Below are 18,869 nucleotides of genomic sequence, written 5' to 3'. Positions count from 1 at the left end.
TCTCTCAGGATGGCTGTAGCAGCCAACTCCGGCGGTTTGCTGCCTGCCGGGGGTGGGTTTTATGGCTGAAATGGTAGGTACGCTTTAATGATAGATGAGTCTTGCTATGGCTGTACAAAAAGTACTTTTTGCCCCCCTTCAAAACAGTTGCAGGAGACAACATCCAAAGACATACCAACCGACCGCTCCTAAGGTTGCGCCACCGGAGCCGGGGCTGCAGGCGAAGGGGTTTAGGGCCGCCTGGTTTCTCGTTCTGGCCGCAATTCACACGCCCCGCGTTCAGCCCCGGCTCCCCTCCCGCCGCTTCACCCGCGCGGGGGGGTGCAGGGCGCTGCCGCGGCCGCTGTTCCCCCCGTGAGGCGGCTCACGGCCCTGCCGAGGGTCACAGCGCCGCAGGCTCCGCAGCGACTGCGAACTGCCGCTGTAACGCGGCCCGGCGGCCCCCGAGCTCCTGCCGCCGGGCCAGGCCGGGCCGGGCCGGGCCGGAGCGCAGCTGCCGCCCCGCGGGGCCCAGCCGGGGCCTCTGTGCAGCGCTGAAGAAAAAGCGGTGGGAGCCGCTGATCTGCCCGCGGGAGCTGCCGATGCGCTGTGGCGGCTTGCCCGGCCCCCGGCGCCCGGCCCGTGTGTGCGCAGGGCCCGGCTCCGCCCCGCCGCTCCCGGCCCGTAACCAGGAAGCGGGAGCGGGCAGCTGCGGCGGGCCGGGAGGATGGCGGGCGGCGGCGGGCCGCGGTGAGCGCGGGCAGGGGCGGCTGTCGCGGGGGAGTGGGGCTGCAGGAGGGGGTGCTGAGCGGGAAGGCGGGCGCTGAGGAATGGGGCTGCTCGGCGGAAGGGGGGGCTGAGCGGGGGGGTCGCGCTGAGTAGGGGGGCTGAGGGAGGGCACGGAGGAGTGGGGGGGCTGAGTGCGAGGGGGGCGCTGAGGGGGGGGGCTAAGCGGGAGGGGGGGCGCTGAGGGGGGGTGAGGTAGCGGGGTGCTGGGTGGGTGCTGGTGCACTGGTGCAGCGGGGCTGAGGAGGGGGCTGCTGGGGGGCGGTGTGAGCGAGGGGTGCTGGGGGGCGGCCCAGGTGCCCGGGACCACCCTGCCGTGCCGGTGCTGCGGCAGCGGGGCCCAGTGGGTGGCGGCCGGCCTGGGGCTGGGTCAGAGCCGGGGTCTCAAACCTCCCGGGGGACACAGGCTGCCGCATCCCGGTGGGCGCTGCGGGCAGGGCCGTGGGGCCGGCAACCAGCCCGGCAGGGCGCTTACAGGGGGCCTTTGGCCCTGGCCCCTCTCCGCACCCCCTGGCCCCTCTCCGCACCCCCTGGCCATCCCCTGGCTGGGCAGCAGCTCTTCCATCAGGTGCTTGTAGCTGTGCTTCAAACGAGCACCTTTGCCTGTAGTAACACTACTGGACAAGTCTAGCCAGCGTGCCCGGTGACACCGAGGTGGTGGTGTATGAATAATTGATGGATATTTTGTTAACCAACAGTGTAAAAACCACTGCCACGGGCCCCATTGGCCTCCCATGCATGCCTGCCACAGCGCCCATGGGGACGAGGGTCTGCCAGCGGTGCCGGGGCCGTATCCCATTGTCGAAGACCCCAGCACCTGCGACATTGTCAAGGCTACGCAGTAAGTACATGTACTGTGCCCACAGAATGTTGAAACAGATGGGAGTGTCCTCAGGCGTGAGCCAGGGTGGATGTTTTTACAAAGGGAAGTTTTACGGTTCCATTTTCTGCCCCTAGTGAAGGAAGAAAAATCACATAAAGGCCCTGTTGCAAATGTTTTGATCATAAACAATAGTATCTCAACCAGGTTTGTTAGGTACAAATTTCCACTCATCAAGGCTCCGCCCAATTCATTTTGCAAGACTTCTGTTGAATGCAAGGTGGAATTTGCTCAAGTAGGAGCTGCTGGTTGATGCTTACTGGGATTTACTTGTTCTTTTGTATGTGGCTGTCTCTGACCTTAATTTGACATTAACAAATGGATGGTCAGTAAATATGGTTGGGGTTTTTTTCCTCATTTAAGGTATGGCATATTAGAGCGATGCAAAGAACTGGTCGAAGCAGGATATGACGTTCGACAACCAGACAAAGAAAATGTGACTCTTCTTCACTGGGCAGCAATAAACAACAGACAGGAGCTGGTTAAGTAAGTTCTGGAGTCCTCGTGAAAGTAACAGGAGTGTTCTGCCACTGTTATAATCACTTTGTTGCTATTACACTTCAAAACAAAGGAACGTGCTGCTTGAGAAGAAAAGCAGAAAATTCAAATTTTAACCCAATTACTTTTGTGCAAATGTTGCTGAATGTACATTACCCCGTTTCTTTATATGTGAAATCATGTAGTACATGAAATAGTTAGATTTTCCTGGTGGGTTTTTTTGTTTTGTTTAACAAAGATTAAAGCTGATTTTATAAGTGCCTTGCTAATTAATACATTTTTTTTCTTACACGTTTTCTCAGAACAGCATCCTTTACTGTGAAAACTCTTGTCCATTTGCTTCTCCAGTGAATTTTTTGTAATTATGAGGTATTTACTAGTAGAACTATGTTATTCTTAGTGTTATGTTTTAATGTTTTATTATGTCTATTCTTAATCTTATTGTGTTGCTGTTATACAGGTATTATATTTCCAAAGGTGCAATAGTGGATCAGCTAGGTGGAGATTTGAATTCAACTCCTCTTCACTGGGCCATTAGGTACGCTGCTTGCAACTACTAGTTGTAAATCTGTTAGTATTAACAGTTATAATAGCATTCTGTGTGGTGCAGCAGTGATCGTCTTAAACAAAAATCTGCGGTATGTTTATTTTATTGAGATAAAAGGAATTTCATGGCACGTCCATAATAATGCTGAAATCTGTTTTGTGATCCCTGGCAACTTTGCAGGGCACAGCAAATGTTATGTTATGCATAACATTTATTATTTGTGTTATTTGTGTTATGCATATATCTGTGTTTTAGTCACCGGGACTCTAGTTTCCCTAGGACTGAACAGGACTGTTCAGATGTTGCTGTCCTCAGTTCTGCCTTGCCAGGCGAAGGGAGGCTTGGCTGCACTGGGGCACTGACGTTAGCGGTTGATGCTAATTAGGGCACAGTTTAAGTCTGAAAAATTTGGGGTCGCTGTTCCCCTCAGGTTGCAGCCTGCCTAGCTGATAGGCCTTCAGTTGTTTTAGCTTCTGCACTAGATTTCCTTGGTGTGCTCTTGTAAGGCACAAGCACGTAGCAGTAGGACCAGTGTAAGGGTGTCTTGTTCGGAGGCATGCAGAGAGGTCTTTGGCCTTCATCTCCCAGTGACGTTAGCTTTTCCTCTTGGGCTCCTTGTAGCTGCCACCACAAACATGCAGTGTCTCCTCCAGGGTGATGGTACCTATTGGTGCTCGCGCATGTTTCATGCCTCTTTGGATCTGCTCTATGTAATCTGCATCTGCTCTAGATTACATCTGTACAACCTGATACAGTTTGAAATTGTACAGCTTTGGCTTCGAAGACAGGACTTGAGTAAAATGATCAAAAGAACAAGGCACTGCTCATCTGGGAAAAACTAACCTTAAATAATTATTCTGGGATAACGTCTCTTGAGTGCAGATTCTCACACTGGAAGATCAGTGCTTTTTTCGGGGCCATCTTACCTTTCTGCCAAACAAAGTTAGATACTTCTGAGAAAGGCTGCTCACAGGATAAAGTACTGTAGAATAACTATTGTATTCTAAATTAACAGTTTGTCTTAGGCTGATTTATTAAGGTACATATTCAGTATAATTTTATAATATAAACTTTCAAAATAACGAAGTAATTTCCTGGAAAAAACCCACAGGAATCTGAAAGGACTTTTTTTTTTTTTTTTTTTTTTTAGGTTATCTATCACAATTATTTAGGCAATGCTTTCATTAAAATTTCCATATCTTTTTTTTTTTTTTTTGTCATCTCTATAGTTTCATTTCATATATCGTTACAGACAAGGTCACCTGCCTATGGTCATCTTATTGATGAAATATGGAGCAGATCCCAGCCTTATTGATGGGGAAGGATTCAGTAGCATTCATTTAGCAGTGCTGTTCCAACACATGCCCATTGTAGCTTACCTTCTGTCAAAAGGCCAGGTATGTTGTTGATGTCCCAAGTATTGTTTTCTACTTACGACCAGCTGCCTGCATGTACAATGCGTTTTAGAATTAACTGGTTTGTTTTCTAGTTGATGAGCAGGTTTTTGACAACTATTTCCCTGAGCCACAAATTCACAGAAGCTTTGGTTTATTTTATATATATATATATATGTTTATATTTGTGTTGGATTTTTTTAATACTGTCCCCTGCTTTTGTCTTCCCCACACATAGACATTGACATACAGATGAGAGTGTTTAAGAGAGTTTTTTTAAGCTATGCAAACTTATGGTACTTTATAAATTACAACTGGCTTTTATACTTGAGAACAAAAAGCAGTATATGAAGTATATACATCATGAGGGATTAACTATTTTATTAGAATTTTGTAACTAGTAATGTGTTCCATTGTTCTTCAGTTGAAGCGTGCAGAATAGATTATCAGACTAGGTCTGCTTTTTTTTATTACAAATTTCTGGTTTATTGTATCCACTTCAGTTGATATCTGCTTAGCTTACACCTGAAGTAATCAGAACTCATGACAAGTGTAACAATTTGCTAATAAAAATGAGAGGAGAGTTCTTATATGACTTAGCCTGTTTCTTTGAAACACGGAGTATTAAGATTTAAAGGTTCGGTGAGTTTATTTTCTTTCTTAGAGAGCTCTCCTCAGTAGACTAATTGACTTCTGGAATGTAGGTATACATGGTAAATATCACAAACTTAAGGAAGTTATTAGCACATCTGTCTTATACTAAAAAATCCAAGTGATTAAACATTTCTTTAAGTAAATCTGTTCTAATGTAAAGATGGGTGGAGGTGGGGAAGAAGGAAACCTTTGTTGTAAAGAAGGAAGAAAATTAGATAATGCAAGTTAGATGTTTAATTATATCTTGAAGTACATAATCAGTCCTTTTTTGTTGTTTTAATGAACCAGTTTTATGTACTTGGACATTCTGTTATGTACCTCTGTTTATACAAGGAAGATGGTTAGCATTGCTTTACAAGGTACATTTTATTTTTAGTATTTTTGCATGAAAGGGGAGGAGAAATATGGTTAACATGGTTCTCTTTAAAATATCCTTACTGGAGACTCAGCATAGTCTGAAACGAATGACTTGCAAGGCTCATAGAATATCTGGCGTAGGAAGAGATTCATGAGGATCATGGAGTGCAACTCCCTGCTCCTTGCAAGACTAAAACTCGGTGTTAAATGATTCGCCTTCTCTTTCTCTATATGTGGCTTTTTTTTTTCTCTCTTTGAAATGGGAATGAGAGGAAAAAAAGGTAAAAAAGAACCTGTGATTAGATATCTCTCTCCATTTTTTCTAATTCCTTCCTCATATCCCAGTTCTCAATGGCATCTGTGTCTGGTCCCTTGATTTCAGTGTGTCTGATGCAGAAGAAAATGGAGCAGAGGAGCCATCATTGTTAATAAGTCCCATCAGTATGGGGAACAAAATGTTTAAATGTGTTGGCTGCTTGGCTGGTATAATTTTGTTTCTTTCCATTTTCTTTCCATTAGTGAAGCTAAGCCTGTTGTAGAGCTCCCAATGTGTCCATCTAACTCTGTTTGCTGAAATCACTAGTAATCACTTGCTTGTTATCTTTTTCTTATACTTAGAACATCGACACGACAGACTTAAATGGCCAAACACCTTTAATGTTAGCAGCCCAAAAAGTGCTTGGGTAAGTAGTGAATAACTGAAGAAAAATCTATTTTATTGTACCCAAGAAGCAGTGAGGTGAATTTTTTCTTATGAAATGTTTTGTTAAACTGACATTCCTTTCCCGTTTTTGGTTGTACTAAAATGTGCAGTATTTCTGAGGTAGCTAATTGGGTATAGCAAAGAAAGTCAAAAGAATTTCTAAAAGAAGTTTAGGTTTGTGGCTGAACTGCCTGCAGCTTTATTGTGCTTTCTCAGAAATGAAAGTAAATGGAGATGGATGCAGTAAAATGCATTTAAAATAAAATGCGGAGATGTAGGCTTATGCACCGTGTTGAAGAAAGATACAATCTGTCTATATATCTCATAGCTGTTAAAATGGTAAGATAACATAGTCTGGAGAAAGACCCTCTGGGCAGGTCCTGAGTTGTAAACTTGGATCTGCCATTGATGAGCTTGTTGTGCAGCTGTTATTTCACAGAGGGGAGCAGTGGTTTTTATAAGGTGTTCAAATTTCATCTCCAGTATAGGTTATCTTCTGTTTGTTAACTTTTATGCTTTATTTTCATCTAGACCAGAACCCACGAGATTTCTCTTAAAGTTTAACCCCTCCTTCAATGCTGTAGACAATGTTCAAAAGAATACTGCACTGCATTGGGCAATAACAGCAGGAAATGCTGGTGCAGTGGATCTGTTGCTGGAAGCTGGTGCTAGCCTGGACATAAAAAATGTCAAGGTACAATTTCTTCCATGATATTTCATTCCATGTGGCATGAACCTGTAAAATGAATGTAAAGAAAAATCTGAGTCCTCTCCGCTTTGGACATCCTTTGCAAGGGGTGGTTGACCAAGAGCTGGCATCCTTAGTCTTTCCCAAAAGGAATTAGCACCTTTCCTGTGATGTGGCTCTACGTACAAACGTAGAGATTCTTTGCAACGTTCATTTAGTGAACAGCCAAGCCTTGGTCACTCTGAACATAATTGTGTCTTCTGCAGAGTCTCCTTCCCTCCCTTTGTTCTTTTCTTTTTTCTTTAAGTTGGTGGTTTTCTCTTCAAAACATTGTCATGAGGAGTGATGACTTTGGCCAGATTTTAGAAACAACAGTGTCTTGGCCTCTAGTGAGACTCTTAATAAAGACTTTGAAAAGAAGTGTATGTCATCCTGTGAAAACCAGTGTTTGACAATGGCTGCTTGTACATCCAAAAGGGCTAGCCACATGTGAAAGTCTTTGTCATAATATTTGTAAAAACTGATAATGGGAAGTATAAACGTTGAAAGTATTGATTGCTATGACTATATAGATACGTTTGTGCGGTGTAGTTGTTCCAAATTTGTGTATTAAGCTGTACAGCTTTACTATCTGCTGCTTCTTTTAATTCATACATGTGACTTAGGATATTGCTGTTTGGTTTTAAAAAGTGAATATGAATGAGAGACCTTCCCTCTCAGTAAGCCTGTAATAGTCTAGCGGACAGTTCAGCATTTCAGGTTATTGATGACAGTCCAATAGTTAACATCTGGTTGCACGTATCAGTTTTTATAACTACAAAGCATTGGATTAAACATGTTAAAACTCAGGGTGGCGAGGGTGGGCTAAAACTCTACTTTTAGCTATATTTATTTCTTGCTTCTGTTAGGAAGGAAAGCATTTATGTGTTAAGTGCACGAATAACTAACAATTTCTGTTGTTAAAGGGAGAGACACCACTTGACCTTGCTTATCAAAGTCTGAATCGCTTAATGGTTTATATGGTAAAAGAGGAAGAAGGAAGGAGAAGCAGAAGAAATAACAGGTTACTGAAAATAGTAGAGAAATATGAGGTAATTTCCTGAGAGATAACTAATGGAAATAAAGCTAACACCATTCCATGTTTAGAATAACATGCCACTTAACTACTTTCTAATGAGAGGATATTCTAAGGTTTCTGACACTGGATGCCCCAAAATAAAATAATTTCAAAGCACGTAGCAATGGTTTGGGTGGGGTTTTTGTTTTGTTCCCTCCCCGGTGGATTTCTGTGTCACCTCGTCTTACCCACCTTGAGTCTTTCATCATTTGTTACTGCATTAACTACATACTTTTGAAGCAAGTCCTGCTTTAATATTTTGTCATATTTTAACAATAATCAATTTAATAGCTCTTCTTGCTGTTGGCATCTTCCTTGACATTGCTGTGGGCCATAGGATACATCATGAACTTAAGTTCTGATTCGTGGCTTTTGAAAGGAGGTCTGCTTCTTTTCCTGCTCTTTGGGACGGCTCTGTTTGTGAGGTTTGTGCCTTTTTCTCTCTGTATGTGTTTTTGATTGTTACAGACACCATGTAAGGTATTTAATGTGTGGTGTTTTCAGAGTTTAGTTTCACTGAGCTTAAAAGATACCTCCTGAGAAATGGTTGCAGAGCATGTGAAGAATTTAAATGTATATAGTTTTTAGAATGACCATAGAAGTTGAATGTATCTAGCTGTGCAAAATAATAGTTTTACCTCACTGAAATATTTCAAAAAATTACAGAAGTGAGCAGTCTGTTAGCTGATTTTAATGATAAAGAGTGTTATTGAAGGTTTGCATCTGGTAGACACTGAGATATCCATGCACAATGCTTAGAAATGTGCTTTATCTCAATTCTTCTTTCTGTATTTGTGACACACAACGAATTTTGAACCAGTCCCTCCCCTTCTGGTCCCTAGGCATCCCAGTGTTATCCTAAGCTGTTTCACAGGTTTGCATCTTTCTTCAGTGGTGCCTGCAACAGTCGGCATTCACTGACATGGCAATGCTACCAGTGTGCAAATAGAGATCGTACTTTTCACCTGGTGCTGCGGCACTTCTGATATATAATATTAGGGTGAAACACAGTGCTCTTCATTTTTAGCATTGTTAAGCCCCTATGCATCTGGCTAAAGAATGCTTTTGAATGACAATTCTTGATTACTTTGAGAGACTTGAAGTGTGCTATGTGTGTGAAGTTTTTAAAATAACAAAACAGATGATTTATACTCTGTGGAGTTATATTTTAAATGTATCTTTTACAATATTTTTTTTTCTTTTAATATTCTTTCAGGCAACTTGTGGGGCTCAGGAATCTAAGGTATCTTCCTGCAGCATTTCTACTAAGTTCAGTTTTTTGGATGTCTGTGACCTGGTTTTTCTGGTTCCTGCCTGATATCCTTTATACTCAAGAAATGCAATAGAACTCTCATTACAGTTCCTAATAAATCTAAGCCTAGTCACGAAAATATTAATGAGCAGTCCCAGATAATTCCGTGTGACTGTGAATGTCTGATATTGGGCAGGGGTGACATAACTTTGAGTTCAGTTTGAAGTTACATACGAACTAAAAATCTGTACCTTATTTTATCTTTGGCAGATATTTGTGTGCCATTCTAAACTGTTTCCTATGTTAATGGAATATCAAAATGAAGACGTCTTTATAATAAAGCTAATTGTTAGCATCTCTGTGTGACCCTCTAATCTTCGTTATTGAGACGCTCATATAGTAATGTATTTTCACATGTGTTATAACCAGATAACACATGCGTTGATAATAATTTTCGAAGCATCTCTTCTTTCTAAAATGACAAGGATTTGACAGTTAGGGGTATTTGTGCTTCTGCTTTTAAAAACAACACTGTCCCCCCGCAAAAAAACCAAGGATCAAATTTCTTCATGTCCCTTCAAAACAGTCTCCTGTCTTTTTTCACAGGTTATGCCACATCCTTGGTGTACAGTGGATTAATCACTATTTTTTGTTTACTTTCTTTGAAGAGGCTTTGTACTGATGAATACAAAAATGTTTTAGTAGTTCACACTCGCTTTTCAGTGCCCTGCTCTTCTGTTACACAGGGGGTATCTATTTATTTATTGATTAAGTTTTGTGAAAAGGCCTTTAGGGAGATACTTAGAACTGTAAATAATTTTGTACAAATTAGCTATAATATATTGCTACACAATTTTAATTATCTGTTACTTCGTCCTTTAAGTAGCATTTTCTTTTGTACTGTTCCCAGTTAAGATGTCTTTAATCAAATTATCAGGATAAACTTTGATGAACTGACCAAGTGTATTCCCGCTGGGGATACATGCATACACTTGTCTAAATGAAAATCATGTTATTCAGTGTTGCATTGTGAAGTTGTAAGGTTTACTTGGTGTCATGTAAATGAAAAGAAAAAAATCCCCGCGATGGGGGTTTGCGTCAGACGCTTTGCTGAAGATAGTGAGAACAGCGATTTTTCTTGAAGGTTTAATCATAGCTTGCTGAGATGGGCAAGTGGGTAGTTTTCCATTTCACTGTCCAACCTTTGTTCTCACGGATGTGTTTTCCTTCTGGAACTGGTCACAGGATCTGAGTGTCATAAGTGTTCAGTATTTTAGTTACCTGTATTTATGTCTGTCAAACTGGTCCTCTAGACTGAATGGAAATCCAGTTGTCCTACTTGAGGACTTTTCTCAGCTCCAGAAAAGCGGTAGAAGTGCAAACAGACCAGCAGTATCCGCGAGAAATGCACCATCACTCTGACTTCTGTAAGTGCACCCTGCAATTGTGTTGTAACAAACACAGCTATAAGTCTAGTAACATACAGTGCTGGTATTTTGTAATTTACCATCTTGATTTTTAATTAGACCTGTTTGCAGTGTTATTAGTTCATAAGACAAAACTACCTTGAGGCTGCAGTACTTGATTTTTAAGAGATATTCACCCTCTGTGGTTTATATAGTGACTGAGCAGTTCCTGCAGATGAGATCCAGGCTTGGGCTCCATGAGTGCTCCTTGGTGGCGTCATGGATTGCTCTTTAGCAGCCCAAGCTCTCAAGTTTGATGCTTGAATTTAATTGGTATGAAACTTGTCCCCTTCAACAAGCCTCTGTTGCTGTATAGAGACAGTTAATCTTGACATGTTCTTCTCCCCCTTTCACCTGATATACACATATTTTTAGTCTGTAGTGTAAAAATTACATTCCTAATGACTGTGTATCCTCCCTCATGTATAATTATAATTTGTCTGCTAGAGAACTTGCAGCAAGTAACTATATATATAAAGTACCAAATTTAAGTCTACTTCTCTGGAGTTTGTGAAAGATGAATTCTGTCCACATACTGTAATTGAAACAGACAACTGCTGGGTAAAAGCCAACAGTATGCAAGAAGAAAAATGTCCAATTAGACCAGAAATTTGTCATTTCATCATCATGGATTTTATAGAGTATTTGTGAGGGAAGAAGAGTTCCCAGTAGCTGTCCCGTTACATTCAGAAGTGTTTAGCAGTGTGCGCTAGTTTTTTTGAATGACAAAGATAGTTCCAGGATTATTTTTGTTTACGTTTTTCTGTCTGACTCTGGTTGGTTGCTCTAGCTGAAACAAACAAGAGAGGGCAAGGCTTGAGGAAACAGTCCGAAGAAGAGCCTGTTCAATGACTTGGAGGTGTGTGCAGCAGTCAGACAAACCTCTCAGCTGTTGGAGGCTTAGTAACTTTGTGTGTCTGACTGGTATGGTTTGAATAAAATAGAAGAACTTCAGAGGAAAGAAAGAAATAGAATTAATTTTCTATCTGTTAAATATTCAAAGGCAAAAGTCTGCACTCTGCTAGTGAGGGTGACAGAAACGTATATTGTAATGCAAGTTGGTACAGTTGTAAAAGGCTTCTCCAGTGCTCAAACTGGACAGAATATTCAACTTCTCTGATGTGATGGCCTCTGAAGAACAGAGGGGATCCTTCTATAAAAGTGCAAATCATTCTTCCACTTCTTGAATATTGCTTGTACAATAACAAACTAATTTTAGAATGTTTTATTTGTTTGACAAAGAGTGATGGTATGCAGGATAAGAATATATTCCTTAACCTGAATATTACATGTAACAGATAGAATATTTGAAATTACTGTCATGTTCAGCACGGTGGGTCTTCTTTACTCTTTCTATAAAACTTGGAGAACTGATCCTGGATATATTAAGACTTCAGAAAAAGAAAGAAAAGAGGTAGGTGATTTCATAAAAACAAATGGAAGGGCTAACCTGGTGCAACACATACGTACTTCTGACTGATTTGTTTGTTATCATGTGCAGCTTTGTTAAACTTGAAAGCATTGAATATTCTTCATTCTTTTAAGACTTTTCTGCAATGACATAAGCAACACAGATTGTAGATAATTTCTCCTCCTACTGCTCGTCTCCTCATCTTCATCATCCTGCCGTAATTTCCTCGCTTCCATCTTCTAATTGAAATGTGAGCTTTGCCCAAACATTGTACAGACCCACTGATGTTGTATGAAATAGATTTACATAGAACTTAAAAATACAAATTTTGTATGGTTTCCACTCCGATTGTCTAAGGTTAGAAAGAGATATTCACTGTGCTTTCCTACAATTCTCCATGCTCATAAAACATTCCAAAGGCTAGAAATGACTTAAATTTTGTCATGTGCTTGAAGATGTGTATAATGGTTTCACTTTTGTGCTAAAGCATCATGTAAATGACAGGCTGTTTCCTAGTTGTAGTTTAGAAAGGCAAAAAGAAATCATGGCCGATCAGTCTGTAGAGAATTTAATATTTGGTCTCCCCAACCTGTGGATAAAGGAAGGCATTTTGTTTGTGATCTCATTGCTCCCTGTGAGGTTGGATGTCTTCAGATTGTCAGGGAGAATAAACTGCAGCTTTAACTGGTTGCCACAGGACTAGTAAACTTTGTCTGTCTGGTACTCGTAAAGGAACAGTAAATACAGCAGCTCTCCTCGTCTCTGAAGTCTGGCTGACTATATGAGAGGTACCTTGTATCTCAGTACCATTTCTTTTTAAAGTATATTTCATCCACATTATTTATTAATTTTGGCAACATAGAGATACTTTTCAGAATAATCCTGCATGGGTGAAGTTGTGTTAGACTTTGCTGTTTTGTGTTTTTCATGAAGATTTTAAATAACAAGTACTTATTCCTAGTAGTGCTTGGCACTCAAAATGCTTATGAACTGCAGAAGGCCTAATGTAAAAATCTTCATAGATCCTCCTGAAAATGCAAAACCACCAAATGCAAGTGCAAACTGCTTTGTCTTTCAGAACATTGTAGCTCTTGCAGAAGCAGGTTGCTTGGACTTCAGAACGTTTTGCACATCGTGTCTTGTAAGTGAGGCTTGGGTATTTGTTTTCTTTTTGAACCTGGCTTTTACTCGATACTGTTGTAAATAAAATAATTCTTCCTTGTTTGTCACACAAGTTTTACATATGTGGTTTGTTCTATATTACTCAGGTTTTGGTTCTGATTTTGTGTTATGGTGATAAAAGAGATGCTTTGAGATCCTTGGGCTCTAATATTAATAAAATAATAACAGTCTCCGTCTCTCTCTTTTTTTTTTCTTTCCTAAATTGTGTGATTCTAATCTATGTTCTGTGTTATGAGGTCTGTTATATAGTAATTGTGCAAAATATGACGGTACCCATGAGATGATGTTCTAAACTTTGAGCAAAACAGATGCTTTTGCTGTGACTGTATATTTTCCCTTCATTTTCAACTAGGTAAGGAAGCCTTTGAGATCTGTGCATTGCCTTGCTTGTGATTCATGTGTAGCCAGATACGATCAGCATTCTCCCTGGATTGGACGATGCATAGGTGAGAGTGTTTGTTTTGTCAAATTTGAAAATATCACATATTTTAAAAGTTGTAGAAATAACATTTATCACCTTAGAGAGAGAGCACACCTGTTACAAGAATACACAGTTGATAGTGAAGGGCTTATTGATAGGTGCCAGAGGGAAATTAGTTAGATGGCAGAGAGAAAGGCCACTAAAACTATTAAAGGGGTGGAGTGCTCACCCTAAGAGCGGAGACGAACCAGGCTGGAACTCTTTCTTCTGAAGGAAGAAAGAACAGAGGATATGATTGAGGCTTTTTTTTTTTTTTTTTCCTTAAAAAAGGCAATGAAGGTGGTGGCTAAACTGAATGCAGAACTGTTATTTGCCAAGCCCGTCATACTAGAACTAGGGAAGGCTTAGTGAGGGTAGCATTTGGCTTGAAAATCAGTAAAGAAAAAATGTCTTTACGTGGCCATTAGTGAAATTTTGGATTTTGCTGCAGTAAGGGCTTGCAGATACAGGCAGTATCAGAAGGTTCAGAAAGGGATTAGACAAATTTCTGCACAATGTGTCCAAAAGGAGATACTAAAAGAACTAGACAAGTATGCACACTGACATTTTGATGCAGTAGCTGTGGATGAGGAGAAGGAACTCTAGAAAGTGACCAGGCTCATGTGTCCTCCTGAGCTCATGTTGCCTGTTGTTGCTATTAGAGATGGTGCAGCAGAGCAGCTGGGTCACCGAGATAACCCCATAGGGTGTTTTTTATGTTCTTGTGTTCTTTGAGAAATTCTTTCTTCCATGCTGTCTCATTACTGGTGATGCTCAAGATAGAAAAATTAGAGCTTTACATCTGTAACAATATATTTTTAGCATACTCTTTTGCCAGTAGTTTTTATGTCATGTTAAATACTTGGAAATGTTTTTACAGTGTTTACTATTTACAAGGTAGTGAAACATCCTTATGATTGTTTCAAAGCCTTAAGCAATACTGTTTGTAATTAAAAGAAGTGTAACTGTATATTTTCATGTAAGAGTTCATCTAACAGAAGTCTGGTTTGGTTTTATGTGTGTGTTTGCAATTTTGGAGCACACAAAGGTCAAGCAATTACACTGACTAGCTAAGATTTTTCAGTCATATGAAACAATTGTACTGTGTGTGAGGAGAACTATGGCTGAGTAATTCGTCCTCATATAGCTAAAACAGCAGAACGCATGCTCTGGAGAAGAGGCAAATCCTGGTTGACTTAATCAGAATTAATTCTGATCTATAAATTGGGATGGTTTACAGGAGAAAGTTGAGAAAGAGGTCAGCCTTGTCAAACTCTCTTGAGGATAGTAGAGGTAATAATAAGTAGTTTTGATTCTTTTTATTCCTTTAAACTTAAGGGGACATGCAAATGCTGCTTAATTTTAAAATGGCTATTTTTTTTCCCCTTGCTGCAAATTCAGGAATTGGGAACCATCGTTACTACATATTGTTCCTGTCTTTCCTGTCCATGACCTGTGTCTGGCAGCTTTATGGAACTCTTCTGTGTATGTATCCATAAACTAACTTCAATTTACCTTTAAGGGATGTGTGTGTATAGACTATTTTTCAGCATTTCATTTCCAGCAAGTATAATTATACCTGCCCAAATGTTAACATATTTCAGCAGTGATGTTACCTTGTAATTCTGTCTTGAAGTGAAAATACATCATATCTGAGTCTTTGGTGAGATACCTGATTACATTTATGTCGAGTAAGAACTAAGATACAGCTCTACTGGGATGGCCATTGGAAAACACAGTATTGGAAAGCATTTTTTTGAGAGAAGAAATAGGGAACCCATGTGGAGGAAGGTCAGGTTACAGGTTCTGGTCTGGATACCCTTTACTGTAATAAAAAATACATCTGTAAATACATTATTGCAAAGGCTTTATTGATCTTGATATTTTGAAATATCTATATTGAACACTTGCGGAAGTTACTTTTTTTTTTTAATGTAGTGATAACTTGGAAAAGAAGAGAACTTTGTCTCCTTAACAAGTCCAAACTGTTACTCTGAAAGTCAAGAAATTTCTTGGAAGAGAGAGTAGAGCTCTCCCAGTGTAGTTCCTGAATATGAATCGGCATAACACTAACCGTTTAAATAAAAAGTAGAGGGAGTTAATTTCATTTTATTTTATATTACCTCACATTATGTTGAAATGAGTCGATACTCTACATAGACTGAAGTGAACCTGCTATGGCAGTGGAGGGCACAGGACACCCATGTGAACATGAGTTGCTTTCCTGTGATTTGTGGTGGTCTTATATAGCAAAAAGCATATTATTTCCTCCATTTCCCTTGTGTGAAGGAAAACCTCTGTTGTTCCACTGACACAGAAGGAAAAAAAATTGCTGTGCTTTTAGTTTGGCTTTTTATTTTTTTTTATAGGTTAAGTACCTATGTGGTAGGCTTTTAAGAAATGTACAAAAGTTGGACATTCCAGTTTATGTCTGTTTAATAGTAGTAAATTACTGCTTTCTTGGCTTTGTCACCATCATGTCTTCTTTTGTTGATGATGGTGTTTATGACAAATGATACCTTCTTGTCCTAAAATTACAAATAAACATGAAGCAAAATTTCAGAAGTTTTGACAATGAGAGATGATGAGTTTCTTCAGTATCATACAAAAACTACATAGTCAGTGCCTTGAATGTTCCTTCTGTGGATTATGAATGCATAATGTAAAGATTAGGCAGCCAGAAGAGCAAGCAGTCACATATCTACATGGGTGCTTTTAAGTGGGAACATGATATATTAAACATGGTGTTTCTAGATCATATTGCTGTGTAATATTCATTCCACATAAATAATCTTTGTTCAGTTCTTAAAGTGGCCTAAAAACATAATTGGCGGATTATGTATCTTGACAGATTGGTCAAACCATTGCGCAACAAGTTACCATCAAGATGGAGCATGGGCATACTTCACACAGATAGTATATTGCTCTCCATGGATTTCTTACATCTTCACAATAGCCTGTTTCCATACTGTATGGGCCTCACTGTGGCTAACTGTTCAGCTTTATCAGGTATTATTTTGCTTCAGTTTATGCTCTTCGCTTAAATAGTCATCACATTAAAACTTTTCCCTAGATGATTTGCTCCCTAAAAACTTTGTGCCTGCTTTCCTTGACTAATTAGTGTCACTTTTTAGGTGCTTTTCTTAAATCTCAGTGCAGTCCTTTAAGTTTCACAGGTACTTGTACACTCAGCGTTCCCATATTAAAAGTAGGATCACGGTTTGCAAATCATTCCTATAACTGAATTCATGATTTACTACTCATCAAAGATTCCAAGCCTACGAAAAGATGTGGTTAATGGCAAGAAACTTACTTGACTAATAGAACTAGTATTACTGCCCTAAAAATGGCACAAAAGCTCAATAGCACAATTAGTCCTGAATTTAAAATTCTATGGCAGAGCTCAGCAGTGTGTCATTAGACTGTATAAAATCCCTTTGCCACGCTAATAAATATATGACCTGGATTTTACCCTGATGAGGACTGTCAAATTTCTTGTTTATGTTTTTCTTGGAGAGAGCTTGGCTATGCAAACGATATTGAGCAGAGCTGTCTTAAAACATCTAGGAAACAGCTTGTTTAGCAGCTTTTAGGAAAGCTGTCATTTGAATATGTGTTAAGCATACTGAGCTAAAGACGTGTTAGGAATCTTGTTTAAAAGTCAAAAATCCAAAACTTTAAATGTGTACTGGTAGTTTTCTGTGATGTTCAAGACACTGAGATGATGTGCTGCGGAAGAACAACCAGGGATCTAAGTGGGATATTTACAGTTAACTCCTGTGTTTTGTACACAGGCATTTGTAAATGCACCACTTCGTGATATTTAGCATGTCATTCAGTGAAGTACCCTTGCAGCCATTTATAAGGGCTTTTAAGATTTTTGTTGATTAAAAAAAAAAAAAAAGATAATGGAAAAAGGAATAAGTAAGCAGAAATGCAGAAAAATCCCCACAAATTTAATTGTGAAACACAGTGAAAGAAGGCGTGGAATCAAGAAAATGGAAAAGTTATTTTTGAGTCTTTGACATATACTTCATCTTTTTTCTAAGGTGCTTTGTCTTCTACAGAGGATCATTTTCTACCAATTCGTGTGGTAGAACATAGACGAAATCTGAGCAGATAGATGCTTAACTGCTGTAGATCTTAAACTTCTGCAGATCTGTTTTTGGGGGGGTGAGGTTTACAGATTTTACTATCTGTAAACCTACAGTCTTTACAGTTATCCCAGTTAAGCTCAGTGGAAGCGTTAATGTTACAGCTTGCTGGGTTCTGCTTTAGTCCAAGTGACATTTAAAAACATACTTTTCAGTTATTTATTATGGCAGTAGTTACTTATTGGCTGTACCTAACAAATCTCTGCCCCTCCCTCCTTTTTCAATAGTTTCTTTTGGTATTGCCAGAATTTTCATTTGTGATTATCACATCTTAACCGCTAGTTATGTTTTCCTTTTGGCAAGATTGCATTCTTGGGGTTGACCTCACATGAAAGAATGAACCTGGTGATACAGAGAAAATGTTCTAAGCATCCTGTTTCTCTCAGGAGAACTCCATACAAGTGAGTATTAATGAATAGGGCATTTAAGTGTGTATTTTTTCAGTACAGATTTGCTTCACTGCTTCGTAACTGAAAAAAAGTAGTGATCTCTGGATGTGCTGTAATGAGTTGCGCTAAGAGGAGGAAATGAACCTTATTTTCCTTGCTGAGAACTTCATTTGCTCTGGGACCTAAACAGGCAGCCTAACACCTACTGGGGTTTTTCCTGCATGGCTCAGTGTACAGGGAAAATATGTGCCAAAATCTGACCGTGGCATTAATCGGTAGACACCATCTTGAGGAGGAGGGGTTGTTGTCCTTTAATTTGTTCATCAGTCTGGGTCTGTTCTTTAGGTTCAACAAGAGAATCAAGGTACGAACTGGCCCCTTTCTGACTTGTCTTGCAATGTTTAGCTCAATAGACAAATTAGTACCAAGTTTTCGCTGTTATATTAGGAGTTTGTGTTTCCTCTTATGTGTTAACAGATGAGACCTTACTAAGTTTTAAATATTTGAGTTTAACTTAATCTGCTCTCATTGTTTAACGTAATACAGGTTGTAAAGTTCAAGAAAGGAATAGTGCTCAATAGAGAACTGTTCTTACGTTTCTTCTCCCAGAGCTGTCTTCATTGACAGCCTTACGTTTAAATACTGTCTCATGGTGTATGTGTGTTTTTGAAGTTTGCAGTCTTCTTTTGTTTGGTTTATTAATGGATATTTCTCTCGTTTTCAGTCTTGGATGCTTCCAGAATGTTGCAGACTTTTTTCAGTGCAGTTGCTTTGGTACGTTCAAACCCAACATAGTTGACTGGACCAAGCAATACAATCTTTTTCATCCGGCAAAGGAGAAGAATGTTCATTCTGTGTGAAGTTCTACTTTATTTCTAAAACTGTTGCGCTGAAAGCTAAATAAAACTGCATATTTTGTTAGTTTTTACAAATTCTTCTGAAGTTTCTTGGT

At 39.8% G+C, this 18,869-nt stretch overlaps 1 protein-coding gene across 2 annotated transcripts; it reads left to right on the top strand.

The window, feature by feature from the left end:
• Positions 1-627: 627 nt before the first annotated feature.
• Positions 628-18,849, top strand: ZDHHC13 (zinc finger DHHC-type palmitoyltransferase 13). 2 transcript variants are annotated; one of them, XM_037402215.1, is made up of 17 exons: positions 628-729; positions 1,464-1,606; positions 2,009-2,131; positions 2,604-2,681; positions 3,943-4,087; positions 5,714-5,778; positions 6,330-6,492; positions 7,452-7,577; positions 7,895-8,028; positions 8,820-8,920; positions 11,611-11,735; positions 12,811-12,873; positions 13,267-13,360; positions 14,776-14,859; positions 16,226-16,383; positions 17,832-17,929; positions 18,642-18,849. In XM_037402215.1, exons 2-17 carry the CDS (start codon positions 1,500-1,502, stop codon positions 18,775-18,777), a joined length of 1,800 nt encoding a protein of 599 aa, XP_037258112.1. In that variant the 5' UTR covers positions 628-729; positions 1,464-1,499; the 3' UTR covers positions 18,778-18,849. The 2 variants fall into 2 exon arrangements, with proteins under 2 accessions (XP_037258112.1, XP_037258113.1); XM_037402216.1 differs by lacking the exons at positions 628-729; positions 1,464-1,606; positions 2,009-2,131 and adding an exon at positions 2,472-2,512.
• Positions 18,850-18,869: the final 20 nt, after the last annotated feature.

The sequence above is a fragment of the Falco rusticolus genome, chromosome 10 (assembly GCF_015220075.1).
Source record: "Falco rusticolus isolate bFalRus1 chromosome 10, bFalRus1.pri, whole genome shotgun sequence".
In the NCBI taxonomy this organism is placed as follows: Eukaryota; Metazoa; Chordata; class Aves; order Falconiformes; family Falconidae; genus Falco; species Falco rusticolus.
Note: the sequence above shows the minus strand (reverse complement) of the source record. Positions and strands in the feature narration are given on the sequence as shown.